Source organism: Trichechus manatus, unplaced genomic scaffold, assembly GCF_000243295.1.
Source record: "Trichechus manatus latirostris isolate Lorelei unplaced genomic scaffold, TriManLat1.0 scaffold00133, whole genome shotgun sequence".
In the NCBI taxonomy this organism is placed as follows: Eukaryota; Metazoa; Chordata; class Mammalia; order Sirenia; family Trichechidae; genus Trichechus; species Trichechus manatus.
This window is the reverse complement of record NW_004444069.1, coordinates 6,861,295-6,875,399: the sequence shown is the minus strand read 5'-3', so window position 1 is coordinate 6,875,399 and position 14,105 is coordinate 6,861,295. Positions and strand designations below refer to the sequence as shown.

The window sequence follows — 14,105 nt, the reverse complement described above, 5'->3', positions numbered from 1 at the left end:
TACAAAGCAAAAACAGGGTTAAGAAATCATTTTTAAATGTATAGCATCTAACAAACCGTAAGTAACAATGCAAAAACACCAGAAGAGAAACTAGATAACTGGGGGCTCCTAAAAATCAAACACTTATGCTCATCAAAAGACTTCACCAAAAGAGTAAAAAGACAACCTAGAGACTGGGAAAACATTTTTGGCTATGACAAATCCAAACGACATCTAATCTCTAAAATCTATAAGATACTGTAACCCCTCAACAACAAAAAGACAAATAACCCAATTAAAAAATGAGCAAAGGATATGAACAGACACTTTGCCAAAGAAGACATTCCAGTGGCTAACAGACACATGAGGAAATGCTCACGATCATTAGGCATTAGAGCAATACAAATCAAAACTACAATGAGATACCATCTCACCCCAACAAGGCTAGCGTTAATCCAAAAAACACAAAATAATAAATGTTGGAGAGGTTGTGGAGAGACTGGAACACTTACACACTGTTGGTGGGAATGTAAAACGGTACAACCACTTAGAAAATTGATTTGGCGCTGCCTTAAAAAGCTAGAAATAGAAGTACCATATGATCCAGCAATCCTGCTCCTTGGAATACATCCTAGAGAAATAAGAGCCGTCACAGGAAAGGATACACGCACACCCATGTTCACTGCAGCACTGCTCATGATAGCAAAAAGATGGAAACAACCTAGGTGCTCATCAAAGGAGTAATGGATAAACAGATTATGGTATATTCACACAATGGAACACTATGCAATGACAAAGAACAACGATGAATCTGTGAAACATAACATGGAGGGATCTGGAAGGCATTATGCTGAGTGAATTTAGTCAGTCACAGAAGGACAAATATTGTATAAGACCACTATAATAAGAACTCAAGAAAAGGTTTAAACATAGAAGAAAACATTATTTGATGGTTACGAGGGTGGGGAGGGGGGAGAGGGGGATTTACTAGCTAGATAGTAGACAAGAATTATCTTAGGTGAAGGGAAGGACAACACATACTATAGGGGAAGTCAGCACGACTGGACTAAACCAAAGCTAAGAAGTTTCCTGCATACGACCAAACACTTCAAGTGACAGAGAAGCAAGAGCGGGGGTCTGGGGACCATGGTTTCAGGGGACATCTAGGTCAATCGGCCTAACAAAGTTTATTAAGAAAATGTTCTACATCCCCCTTTGGTGAGTGGCGTCTGTGGTCTTAAAAGCTAGTGAGCGGCCACCTAAGATGCATCAATTAGTCCCAACCCACCTGGAGCAAAGGAAAATGAATAACACCAAAGATGCGATGAAAGTATTAGCCCAAGACACAGACAGGGCCACGTAAACCAGAGACTTCATCAGCCTGAGACCAGAAGAACAAGATGGTGCCCGGCTACCACCAATGACTGCCCTGATAGGGAACACAACAGAGAGTCCCTAACGGAGCAGGAGAAAAGTGGGGTGCAGAACTCAAATTCCAGTAAAAAGACCAGATTTAATGGTTTGATTGAGACTGGAGGGACCCCGGAAGACATGGCCCCCAGACTCTCTTTTAGCCCAAAACTAAAACCATTCCTGAGGCCAACTCTTCAGACAAAGATTAGACTGGACTATGGGACATAAAATGATCCTTGTGAAGACTGTGCTTCTTAGCTCAAGTAGATACATGAGACTAAATGAGCAGCTCCTCTCCAGAGGCGAGATGAGAATGCAGAGAGGGTTAGGAGCTGGTACAATGGACACGGGAAATCGGGTGGAAAAGAGGAGTGTGCTGTCACAGTATAGGGAGAACAATCAGGTTTATATAACAATGTATGTATAAATTTTTGTATGACAGACTAACTTGAATTGTAAACTTTAACTTAAAGCAAAACAACAACAAAAAAGTATAGCATAACCTCACTCTCCCTAATGCAAAAAGGCAGACTTTTGGTGTTCTATAGAAACAGACATCCTAAAAGTATCACTTCAGCCTTTAAGCAAAAAGTCAAAAATTAAAGAGTTGCTCACACTAGTCATGTATGCACTGCTGAAGACCTCAAACTCTCCCAGTCTCACCTGAGCGCAGCTGGACAGGCTGAGCCACCCTCTTGCCATTTACGTAGGTTTCTGAGCGTTCACAGGGCTCTAGGGTCACGATAACTAACAAGAAGACAAACTAATGTTAGGATCACAAACCACTGGAAGCAAATAATGGAAAACAGTGACTATCAGGATTCATGGTAACTAAAACAGACTCCTTCAACCAACCAAGTGGTTGAAGCATCTACATATCAGTTCATTTTAGGGTACCAAAAGTTCAGTCCAATATAAGAGGCTATTTGGGGCTGTGGCTAACATAGGATCATTTATCTGAGTTAGCATTAAGGATCCTGATGAACCTCATAATAGGACTGAAAATATTAGTTTTGGTGATATCTGAAGATAGTGCAGTTGATAAAATTTAAAACCATAACAAAGCCTAAGTATGAGATGCAGCTAATATAACCAAAAACTTATGATTAAAAACTAGTATTTTGATTAGGAGGGAGTGAATTATATAGCACAAAAATATCACTGGATTGTTCTTTTGTTAATAACCTGGGGAAAAATTCAAGATAGACTTTTTCTTCCCTTTCAGATGACATAAAAATAAATTCTACTGGGTTAAGAACAGAGGTCTTGCAAATCCCCTATTGCCCAGGATATTTGTTCCTTTCTTTCTTTTCTATTAAGTAATTAACATTCAAGACAAAGCCTAATTGCCTATGTCCTGCTGGGTTCTTGGCAGTAACAAAAAGGTTCCTTTTGTAGAGGCCTTTTTCATGTAAAGTAGCTGTGTATGTCTTTGGATTTATAACCAGCCCAGGTTTCTGCAATTTCAATATTAGAACTATAAGAAAGTTCCACTGAAGGACACAGGGAATACCAAGCCTTGGGGATTTCTCATAAGATAGAATGAAAAAGTTGCCAGAGAAGCTTAAGCCAGGAACTCTCACCTTCACCGCTATTGTTTCTCTCACTTCGGAAGATACAATGCTCTTCTTTAATGTGGGCCCCACTCAGCACTATGTCCTGGCGCCGCTCAGCATCTGCTTGGCCAACCCTGAACACAAGAGAAAGTTTCCCAGGGATGTTGAGACACAAAAAGCATTATGAACAATGAACCTCTTTCTTCCAAAGAATATTCTTTAGCAGGTACAAAAAAGGTATTGCCTTTTTGTATCAGAAGCTTTCAGCTGCAAATTCTATTTTTATATACAACCAACCTCCCTACATCAGAATAAGAAACAAAGGAGCAACGATACACCAATTTAACTCACACAGCATTACAAAAAGACACGAAGCCCCTAAAGAATTCATGTAAGATGTTAGAAAGAAAACTATTTTTTAGCATCTCAAGGAGAAACATGTTAATCAGTCTGGCTGGCTAAAACACTTAACATAATTTGGTAAGGAAGGAGAAGACAGTTTACAAGTACTTCATACAGGGAAAACAGTAAATTTTACAATAAATTTTTCAACAAATAATTTCCCTTTAGTTATTCAATCATCTAAGAGAAAGGAAAACATTGTGAGACCAAAACAAGAAACAAATATACCTGGTAATTCCATCTTTGATGTAATAAAGCAGGCATTCGGACATTAGTGGGTCTTCATTGAGGTTAACAAGATGTGGGGTCTGAAAAAGGTTACAGATTATCAATTCGGAGCAAGGCACCATGACAGGGATGTGACAATAATAACACAGACATACAGGAGGCTTACAGCTTCTGTGATCCCTAGAAGAGGGACTTCCACATTATTTCTACTTGCAATCCCATAATAAAGAGAAAATGCTCCTTTTCTCAAATTCACTAATGAATTCTATTTAAAAACATGAGTCCTGGTATAAAGAACAAGACCCATTCTCAACAGGGACAAAGCATAGAGAGTACAAGAGAAAAATCAGGACAGACTGATTCTCTTTGGGTTAATCTTAATTTTTGCAAACGCCCAGGCAAAAATCTCAAGAAATATTTAGTTTTTTATTTACTTTATAGAAGTGTCCTCCCAACCCTGCCAATTTCCCCCTCTATAATTTTCATCTTCTACATTGATGGTCCCAGTTATTGTCTTTTAGTTTACTAGTCTTTACCTTAAAAAGAAATTTAAATTACTGATATCCAATAACGTAAACATCTTCTGAAAACCTTCTTTATCTAACTCTAATATTTCTAACGTCTTTTAAAAAACCAACCTTCTTTGGTGAAAATACCCCATAGGAATCCATAAATAAGTCACATGATCTTGGGGTCAAAATCTACTCAAGACAATGCCAGCAAATGTGGAAAATGAAAGAAGAGTCAGATGAGGGGGTTAAGAAAAAAGACTGTAAAAGATGATTAAAAAGAAAATTAGAAAAATCTCTACATCTCCTCAAATAGCGTCTACATGTGTAGTTTCAGAGCTTTTCTGGTTTGAGAAAGTCATCGTACTCTATGGGCAACATTCTTTAAAACCTATTATGACACTGGCCAAAAAAGAAAGGAATTCCAAAAATAGGTTCTAAAACTGAGTTTGGATATGGTCAGTGGAATATCCCCTCCTCTCCTGAGGAAGTCCAGAAAGTTAAGGCCAGATGGGTAAAATTAAAGTAAGATGAAGCTTAGGAAACAGAGATCTCAGTTTGGTATTCTATGCTGTTTATACCATCTAAACACTTGGTTCAAGTGTTTACCCACTGCTGTCAAGTCGATTCCGACTCATAGCAACCCAATGGGACAGAGCAGAACTGCCCCATAGGGTTTCCAATGCTGTAATCTTTTTGGAAGCAGACTGCCACATCTTTCTCCCACGGAGTGACTGGTGGGTTCAAATCGCAGACCTTTTGGTTGGCAGCCGAGCACTTAACCACTGAACAACCAGGGCTCCTTGTTCAAGTATTTAGACAGACATTAAATGTCATAATGTTTTCACAAGTTGCTATAAAAATTTTCCCCACATTTTTTAATACTCAAAGATGTTATAAAATACTTTTAGACATATGCAAAGATACAATATAAATTCTATCAAACCAAACCTGTAACTGCTAAAAATCTCTACAATCACAGGTAATTTATCTGTCTTAAGGTAAGAAAAACTATTAAACTGTGGAAAACCATTGACCTTTGGCAATATAAACACATAAAATACTTACCGCTCCATTTTTACAATATGTATCTAAAATGTCTTTAAATGTACCTTCTCTGTTGAAAATAACACATTGGAATTTGTAAAAAAAAAAGTTATGTGACCTTGATAGAAAAACCTAACCGAAAGAATCCTAGCAAAAACCGCAGGAATATTTTATATCACATTAAACAAAAACACCAGTTCAAAACCCCCTATCCCTTCTATGCTAACCTAAAGAGGTCATCACCAGACCCTGTACATGAAGATGTTTAAGTCTCCAATGGCCAACTGGAGATTATTTGAACTAAAGAACCATTTATTAGTTGTATCTATTCTATTACTGTCGTGTAAATATGCAGACAAAATAATCATTTGATAGTAGTTTCTAATATCTAACAATAATTAACTAGCAACTTAGTAAAAAATACTATTCTAATTAGGTAACAGGTAGCTACTACTTTACAACTAAGATTATGTAAGTAGGAAGGTAATCTACTGGAATCTTTAAAAGATAAAACTGAGAAAGGAACAGGGAGGCTAGAAGGATGAGAAAAGGAATTACTTTACTCTGTACACTGGTTGTCCATAATACAAACTAAAGTAGTATTTTTCTACACAAACCTGAATAGCTGAAATTACTTCCAAAGAGTTATTAAACTGGGTTGATGGTCTCTGTAGGAAAATCTACATAGAAAGAGTTGTCAAAACTGAAGCAAAGTATGCTAGGTTAGGTTGGGAATTTAAGGCAAACCAACAATGAAGATGATTAAACATTAACATGGCCCAAAGTTAACAGATTTACTGCCTTGAGTTTTTATTTATTTTATAAAGACTAAACATGACAAACATTTAAAAATAGGCTGCCCTTGTAATGTAAAGTCATATTATAAGATGAAATCAGAAATTAAGCCAAATCTCAAGATTTAAAAAAAGGGGGGGGGGCAGCCTTGAAAGACACAAAGCATCTCAGTTACTAAGATAAACAAAAAGTGCTTGCATTTGGTTGAGTTTTACAACATTGTTTCCTACCTTTTTAGGTGAGAAAACCCCCAGGGTTCCTCCGTCTTCCCGAATGGCAACTCCCATCTCAGCCAACAACGCCTCTCTAGAACAAACGACAAGTACACCAGCACATTGTTGTTGTTAGTTGCCTTCGATTCAATTCCAGTCACGGCAACCCCATGTGTGGAGAATAAAACTACGCTCCACAGCGTTTTCAAGGCTGTGACCTTTTTGAAGCAGATTGCCAGGTTTTACTTCTAAAGTACCTCTGGGTGGGTTTGAACCACCAACCTTTTGGTTAGATAGTCCAGCACTTAACCTTATGCACCACCCAGGGACTTCATCAGCACACCATTACCAAAATTTCAATTAAGTCAGTCTAATATGAATTGAAAATAAAGCATGCAAAGGAGAAACAACTGAAACTCAATGCAAATGCAGAATAATCCGCTAACTCCATTAATGAGAAATTATTTTTTAAAGAAATATCACGTTCAAAATTAATTAGGTTATGCTCCCGTGTTAGGGAAAGTTACATTCACCCAAAGAAGAACTTGGTCTAATTTGGCTTTGGAGGTAGACAATAATTCATAAATAATACGTCTATTAACATAAGGGAAGACTCCTCAAGGCTATACATTCAAGTCAAAGAACTATTTCTTCAGAATCTAAGAAAGCAATCAGAAAGTAACTTTGGTTTATGGACTGTGGTCTACAAATATGATTTTCTCAAATGTTCCCATGCCCACCAGCATTCTGCTTCAAAAATTCTAGCTTAAAATCTCTATAATAAGAAAATTCTTTTGGCACATTTCCTGTATCAATATGTAAGAACTCATGTTTTTTAAGGCAGGAACTGACGTTTTTTTAATGTACATTTATTCCAATAGTAAAAGTATTATTTTGGGTGATGCTCACCTTCTGAGTAGAGAACTGATACAGGTTTGCAACCCAAACTATCACACCTCCTACCAAAGAGGTTCTAGAGAAGGTAAGTAACTCTGAAAGGCAATAATCAGAACAGTCTTTTGGATTTGGGCCATTATTCAAAGGCAGTGGCTACTTTTTGCAGATGAAAACTCTATCCTTCAATTTCTTTCATTTTTACATGAACCCCTAGCAATATGTACTGTAGTAACTGTTTAAGTACCTGACTCCCTAGAGAACATTTAAACCTGGGGATTTCACTTTAAAGTGTAATTTCTATTGGTCGTATGTTCCCAGTCAGATTTATTTTTTGTTTTGTTTTGGGAGGGGAAGTTCTGTTTTTAACTTCTGTGGCATCTTTTCTTAGTGTAAGAATAATACATATTCCCTAGAAAACTTAGGAACATTCCCAGATTTTAAACTTCTGACCTCTCCATTCTGATGGCCTCTGTTTTACGCAGCTTCTCTTCCCAGGTTTCATTCAACTCAGCAATGATCTTCTCTGATTCCTAAGAGAGGAAAATCCACAGTTAGAGTGGCAAAGAGTCTTACAATTTAAAATACCGTGCCTAGGAAGAATAGCAAGGAAGTCAATTTTGCTCTTTGAGGATATGAGGCAGAATCTAATGTGATGAAGGTTTTTCTTTCCTTTTTAATATGTAAAGTAAGAATCACAATGACTAGGCCTGAAACTAAATCAGCCCCAGACTACTGGTACATATAAATCCTTTAAATACTAATAAAAATATCTTAATAGTGACTGTGTGCACGTGTATCTCTCTCTCTCTCTCTGTGTGTGTGTGTGTGTGTGTGTGTGTGTGTGTGTGTGTGTGTGTGTAGGGGGAAGGGTAATATATCAACATCCCATGCAAGGTACTTTTTCTGACAATCACTTCTGCAACAGAATAAAATCCCCAAAGGTATTAATTGCTTTTGTTACACTATAATTTCACCATAACACTACATCCTTCTAAACACAGACCAATACCTAATGTAGAAAGGTTTAGTATTAGATTTCATCCAACGGCATGTAATCACTGAAGTGACAAATTACCAATCACTTGCTGAGTACATATTATATGCCAGAAATATTAGAATGCAAACATGCTTCTCCGTACTTGGGATAGAGAGAAGTAACTGATGACTTGCTAGTTCAGTACTTATATATGCCCCCATTAGATGCCTCCAAGCCTTATTTTAGGCAGTTATGGATATGTCAGGGGACAAAATTCTTGCTTTCATAAAACTTGTATTTAATAAGGAGACCAAGATAATCCATTTCCATCAGTAAGTCAAGTATATAGAATGTCAGACAATGATTAAGCACTCTGGAGGAAAAAAAGCAAGGAAGGGGAAGAGAAAGCACAGGTGGAGGGGGAGGTGAGGGAACAATCTGAAGTAGGATTGTTGGACTGGCCTCAATGACAAGATTATATGTGAGCAGAGACAAAGGAAGAGTGGGAGCTGCCATGTGGGTATGGAGGAAACAGGCAGGAAAGTGCCTGGAATTTTCCAGGAACAGCAGAGTGGCCAGTGCAGTGTGTTGGAGGATTATAAATGAGTATGGTAGGAGATGACAACAGAACATTGTGCTAAGTGCTAGAAGTAACGTAGTCACAGGTTGCTGGAAGACGGGTGAGTCAAGGAGGGCTTTCCAGGGGTGAGTGATGTCCACACAGATGAAGGAAGGGCAAGTAGGAGCTGACTAGGTGAAGACCAGAGGGGAAGGGAGTACCAGAAACGGGGATGAGCAAATGCCAAAGCAGGAGACAATGCCAGTAATGGAGACTAAATTAGAAAGTCAGACGATGGTAATGATGATGAAGATGACAGAAGTGGTGGTGGCAACAGTAGCAATTAATGATCAAAATTCTTACATTCACAAAATATTTTCATGTATGTTTCGTTGAAGAGGCTACTACTATAAAAAGCCTCTGTGATTCCAAAAACAATCATATACATAGAAAAAAATGTGAATAATGTAATACAGTAAAGCCTAAGGTGTCTGGCATTTGGTTTTCTGGAACTCTTGGGCTTTCAGAACAATTCTATAATTGGATGTCACCTAAAAATAAAAATTAAAAAAACACACCAGCGGCAAGAGAGCATTTTAAAAAGCCAAGAATAAAGACACGAAAGGCAGCAGCTATACAAGCAAAGGAGTACAGAGTTAGGAGAAAAACAGTAGAGCAAGATAAAAAAAGAGAAGGGGGAGAAAGAACTAGTAAAGTCATGCAAAGAGCCAAACTGATAAAAGCTAGGTATGGCGTGGGCACCAGTAAGGTGGGTAGAGATGTTGAGGTGGCCACATACAAGTCACTCTTTCAGAAAAGAAAAGAGCCAGTTACAAAGGGGGAGGAGCTAGAACAAGTCAGCCATGGGGATGAGAAGGAGGACAAAAAACACCTAAGTTGGTCCTCAGACACACAGGCTGAAACAGCTACCTGACTGGCGTTTCTACACACTAGCAATTCTCAAAGAGAAATGTACGTGCCATTCCAAAGATAACTGCCATGCTAAAGGGCAGCAACCAAGACAATACACACAATTTCAGCAAGGAGTAAGAAGGCCAGGAGAGTAAGTGCTCCTGGTGCCAAGTGGTGTGCAACACAGTATCCATAAAGTACCACAAAAGTCATTCAACTGTAACAGAGTAGTGTTAAATGTTCCTGCATGTGACTTTAAAAGAGTTAAGACAAACCTGACAGCATAACCTACATGGTTGAAGGCTCACTGAAAACAGCTGGGCAGAACCCTTTACAATCTCAGAGTGATGACTTTCCACCCCAGATACATTGAATCAGAATCCACATTTAAACAAAATCTTCAGGTAATTCTCATGTATAATAAATTTTGAGAACCAGTGCTCTACAAGTGGTTCTCAGAGCTGGTCCCTAGCCAGCAGCATTAACATCGCCTGGGGCTTGTTAGACATGCAAATTCAAGACTTCCAGGCAACATGGCGCTATAGGCAGAAGCACCACACCGTCCCTCCACAGCAAAGATAGGAAAAACTAAGCCAAACAGAGAAAACAGCAATCCTGAATCCCTAAACATCAAATGAAGAGATAAAGAACTCAGCCAAGCACCGAATGGAATAAGAAACTGACAGAGAAGAGAGAGCGAGGAGAGATACATCGCAGATGTCCCCTATCAGCTAAAGCTGTAAAGATCCGCAATCTTGGACTCCTATCAGAGATCAGTGAACAGGGGGTACGAGAAAGCAGCCTCATGGAGCTTCCAGTAGGAGACAGAACAACCGGTAACCAGCGATATACGCTTTCCCCCCTCCCCTCCTTCTTCACCCCCACTTGGCCACAGTCTCTTGGCCAGGAAGCATCAGCTTCACTCTGGTGTCGCTTGGATTCCACCCGCCCACACTGGCCGGCTCCCTAAGTGCCATTTATTGGCTGCTGGTGTTGCTTTTCTGCACTTCTTTAAATTTCTTCCTTACCTCTCACCACCTCACCCTCATTTCTCTCAAATACCTGGCTCCGTGTGCCATTTTCGCTTCTTCCTGAAAGGCTGTGAAACGCCACTTGAATGTGAAACTGCTTCCTGGCCTATGCTGCAACACTGGTAGGATCCCGGGGCTTTTTTGTTTTGTTTTGAATTGTTTGTTTTCTTTTTCTTTGCTCTAACTGGGAGCCCGTTCTAGCCGGGCAGTACTGCACAGCCTGGGACCTACCCCCTCAGTTTGCACCAACGCGCAGAGAGATCCCCAAGGGCATTTCTTTTTTCTTCTGTTTTTCTTGTTCTATTTTTAAATCTTCTATTTGTTTTGTTTTCTTTTCCCTCTTTTACCCTTTTTGTCTTTCTTCATTACTCAGTTGCTTGTCTTCTATACTTTCCTTCTCTTCCTGTCCCCTGAATAACTAGCGATGAGTGACACCTCTACCCCTTCTAGCCAGGCTGTACTTCACAGCCTGGAAGCAACTTCTCCAGACCTCGCAGCCACACCAAAGGGATCCATGGGGGCTTTGCTTTTCTTCTTTCTTTCTAATTTTTCTTTATTCATTTTTTCTTCTTCTCCTTTTTGTTTTTCTCCATTTCATAGTCTCTCACCTCTCCACTCCAACGGCAAGCTCCCCTAGCACTCTTTTTTGTTTGTTTGTATGTTTTTGGCTCCCATTCCTCTCTCCACTCTCCCATACCTATCTTAGCTCCGCACATCACAGTCTCCACACTCCATCCCGCCTACCCACACCGTGCGCTGAACATCATACCATCAAGCAGCCCAGGCATGGCCTACCGGAACCTGCCCTGCACTGATTACTGGCCTGCCCTGGTGGCCATAGTTAGTGCCACAAAAAACCCATCCCAGCAACTCCTCTTCAGCTAGACCAGCCCTGCTGTGCCCTATCTGAGGGAATGCCCCTGCCCATTGGAGAAGGAGGTGAAAAGTATCATGCCCAAAGACAAGCAAACAACAAAGAACACACAGCCTGCCTGGTCAGACATGGTAAAAAAAAAAGCAGGATGAAACAAATCTGCAATCAATAAATGAGGAAATATAACTACCGAAGGCCCTGAAGACAGCAGACAATATCAAAACATTTATAAAAACAGCACAGGATGGTTCCAGTAGGTGTCCAAAATAAAACACCAGATGACTTTCCAGCAGAAGAAAAGGCACTAGAACTACCTGATAGGGAGTTCAAATCTCTAATACTCAGAATTCTCCAAGACCTGAATAAAAAACCAGACAGAAATGAGAAAAAATAAACAAATTCATGGAAAAGGCAGACGAATTCATGGAAAATACAGACAAAAAATGGAATAATTCAGGAAAATAATGCAGGAACAAAATGCCAAAATTAATTCACAACTAGAAATCATACAAAAACAACAATTAGAAATCCAAAAGATAAACAACAAGATTTCGGAAATGGACAGTGTCATAGACGGGCTGAGAAGCAGGTTTGAAATGGTGGAAGACAGGATCAGTGGAATTGAAGACAAACACTTGTATACAACTCTTGAGGAAAAATCAGAAAAAAGAACAAAGAAAAATGAAGAGACCCTGAGAATTATGTGGGATACAATCAAAAGCAAAAATGTGTGAGTGATCGGAGTTCTAAAACAGGGAGAAAACAGAAAACACAGAGAGGATCACTGGAGAACTGCTGACAGAAAACTTCCTCAACATCATGAAAGATGAAAAGCTGGCCATCCAAGAAGCTCAATGAACCCCATACAGGAGAGACCCCAAAAGAAAATCACCAAGGCATATCATAATCACACTCTCCAAAACCAAAGACAAACAAAGAATCCTGAGAGCAGCACAAGAAAAACAAAAAGTCACAGAGAAGAAACAATAAGACTAAGCTCAGATTATTCGGAAGAAACCATGCAGGCAAGAAGGCAATGGGATGACATACATAAAACCTTGAAAGAAAAACACTGCCAGCCAAGAATAAATATCCTGCAAAAATCTCGTTCCATTATGATGGTGAAATTAGGACATTTCTAGATAAACAAAAATTAAGGGAATATGTAAAAACCAATCCAAACTTACAAGACTTATTAAAGGGAGTCCTTCGATCTGAGAATAAATAATATCAGACCACAGGCTGAATACAGGACACAGGATTGTACTAGCCAAATACCAACCTAGGAAATGAACTGTTAAGGACTATCCCAAACCAAAAGAATTACAAAAGGGAACCAGAGAGGTTAATCTGTAAATGACAACAGAATCAGAACAATAAAAGAGGGAATAAACGGTGTAGGTACAGAACCTTCCAGTGGAGAGGAACGCAGGGCGATACCAAGTAATAATAGACTGCTTCAAACTTAGAAAGATAAGGGTAAATTTCACGGTAACCACAAAGAAAGTTAACAAACATACTCATCAAAATAAAGAGGAAAAACATAAAGTCTCAGTAAAAACAAAACCTACAAAAACAAAAGAAATGAAAAAAAATCCACAAACAAAAGGAATTCAGCACAGGAGAGTAAGAGAAACAAAGAAAAAGTCAGCACCACAAAAAAAAGCACTACAAAATGATGGCAATAAACTCACTGAATAACTACACTGAATGTAAATGGCCTAAATGCACCCATTAAGAGATGGAGAGTGACAGAATGGATAAAAAAACAGGATCCATCAATATGCTGTCCTCAAGAGACAACCTTAGAAACAAAGACATAAATTTATTAAAAATCAAAGGTTGGAAAAAGATATATCGAGCAAACAACTACCAAAAAAGAGTAGGAGTGGCAATACTAATCTCAGATAAAACAGACTTTAAAACAAAATCCACTATAAAAGACAAATAACGACACTATATAATGATTAAGGGGACAATATATTATGAAGACATAACCATAATAAACATCTACGCACCCAATGACAGGGCTCCAAAATACATAAAACAAACTCTTAACAGCACTGAAAAGAGAAATTGACAGTTCCACGATAATAGCAGGCAACATCAACACACCACTTTCGGAAAACGACAGAACATCTAAAAAGAAACTCAACAAAGATACGGAAGACCTAAAGGGCACAATCAGCCAACTTGACCTCATAGACTTATATAGAACACTCTACACTACAGCTGCAAAGTACACATTCTTTTCCAATGCACATGGAATGTTCTCCAGAATAGACCACAACTTAGGCCACAGAGCAATCCTCAAAAAGATCCAAAACGTGGCAATAATACAAAGTATCTTCTCTGACTACAATGCCATCAAGGTAGAAATTAATAACAGAAAGAACAAGGGAAAAAAATCAATTACATGGAAACTGAATAACACCTTGCTTACACATCACTGGATAATAGAAGAAAATCAGAGATGGAATAAAAAAATTCCTAGAATCAAATGAGAATGAAAACACATCATACCAAAACCTGTGGGTCACAGCAAAGGCAGTTCTCAGAGGACAATTTATAGCAATAGATGCACACATCAAAAAAGAAGAAACAGACAAAATCAAAACATTAACTACACAAACAAATTGAATGAGAACAGCAAAAAAAGCCCACAGCCACCAGAAGAAAGGAAATAATAAAGATCAGAGCAGAAATAAATGAAAT

The 14,105-nt window shown here is 38.8% G+C and overlaps 1 protein-coding gene across 3 annotated transcripts in view; it reads right to left on the bottom strand.

Annotated features, from left to right (window-relative positions):
• Window positions 1-14,105, bottom strand: part of KIF1B (kinesin family member 1B) — a 159,434-nt gene that overhangs the window by 66,031 nt on the left and 79,298 nt on the right. For all 3 annotated transcript variants that reach the window (XM_004385151.3, XM_023739409.1, XM_004385153.2), the window contains exons 14-18: window positions 7,489-7,568; window positions 6,160-6,235; window positions 3,579-3,658; window positions 2,976-3,082; window positions 2,056-2,139 (exon numbers count right to left, since the gene is read on the bottom strand). In XM_004385151.3, coding sequence (XP_004385208.1) covers window positions 2,056-2,139; window positions 2,976-3,082; window positions 3,579-3,658; window positions 6,160-6,235; window positions 7,489-7,568 — 427 coding nt within the window. The remainder of the gene's footprint in view (window positions 1-2,055; window positions 2,140-2,975; window positions 3,083-3,578; window positions 3,659-6,159; window positions 6,236-7,488; window positions 7,569-14,105) is intronic.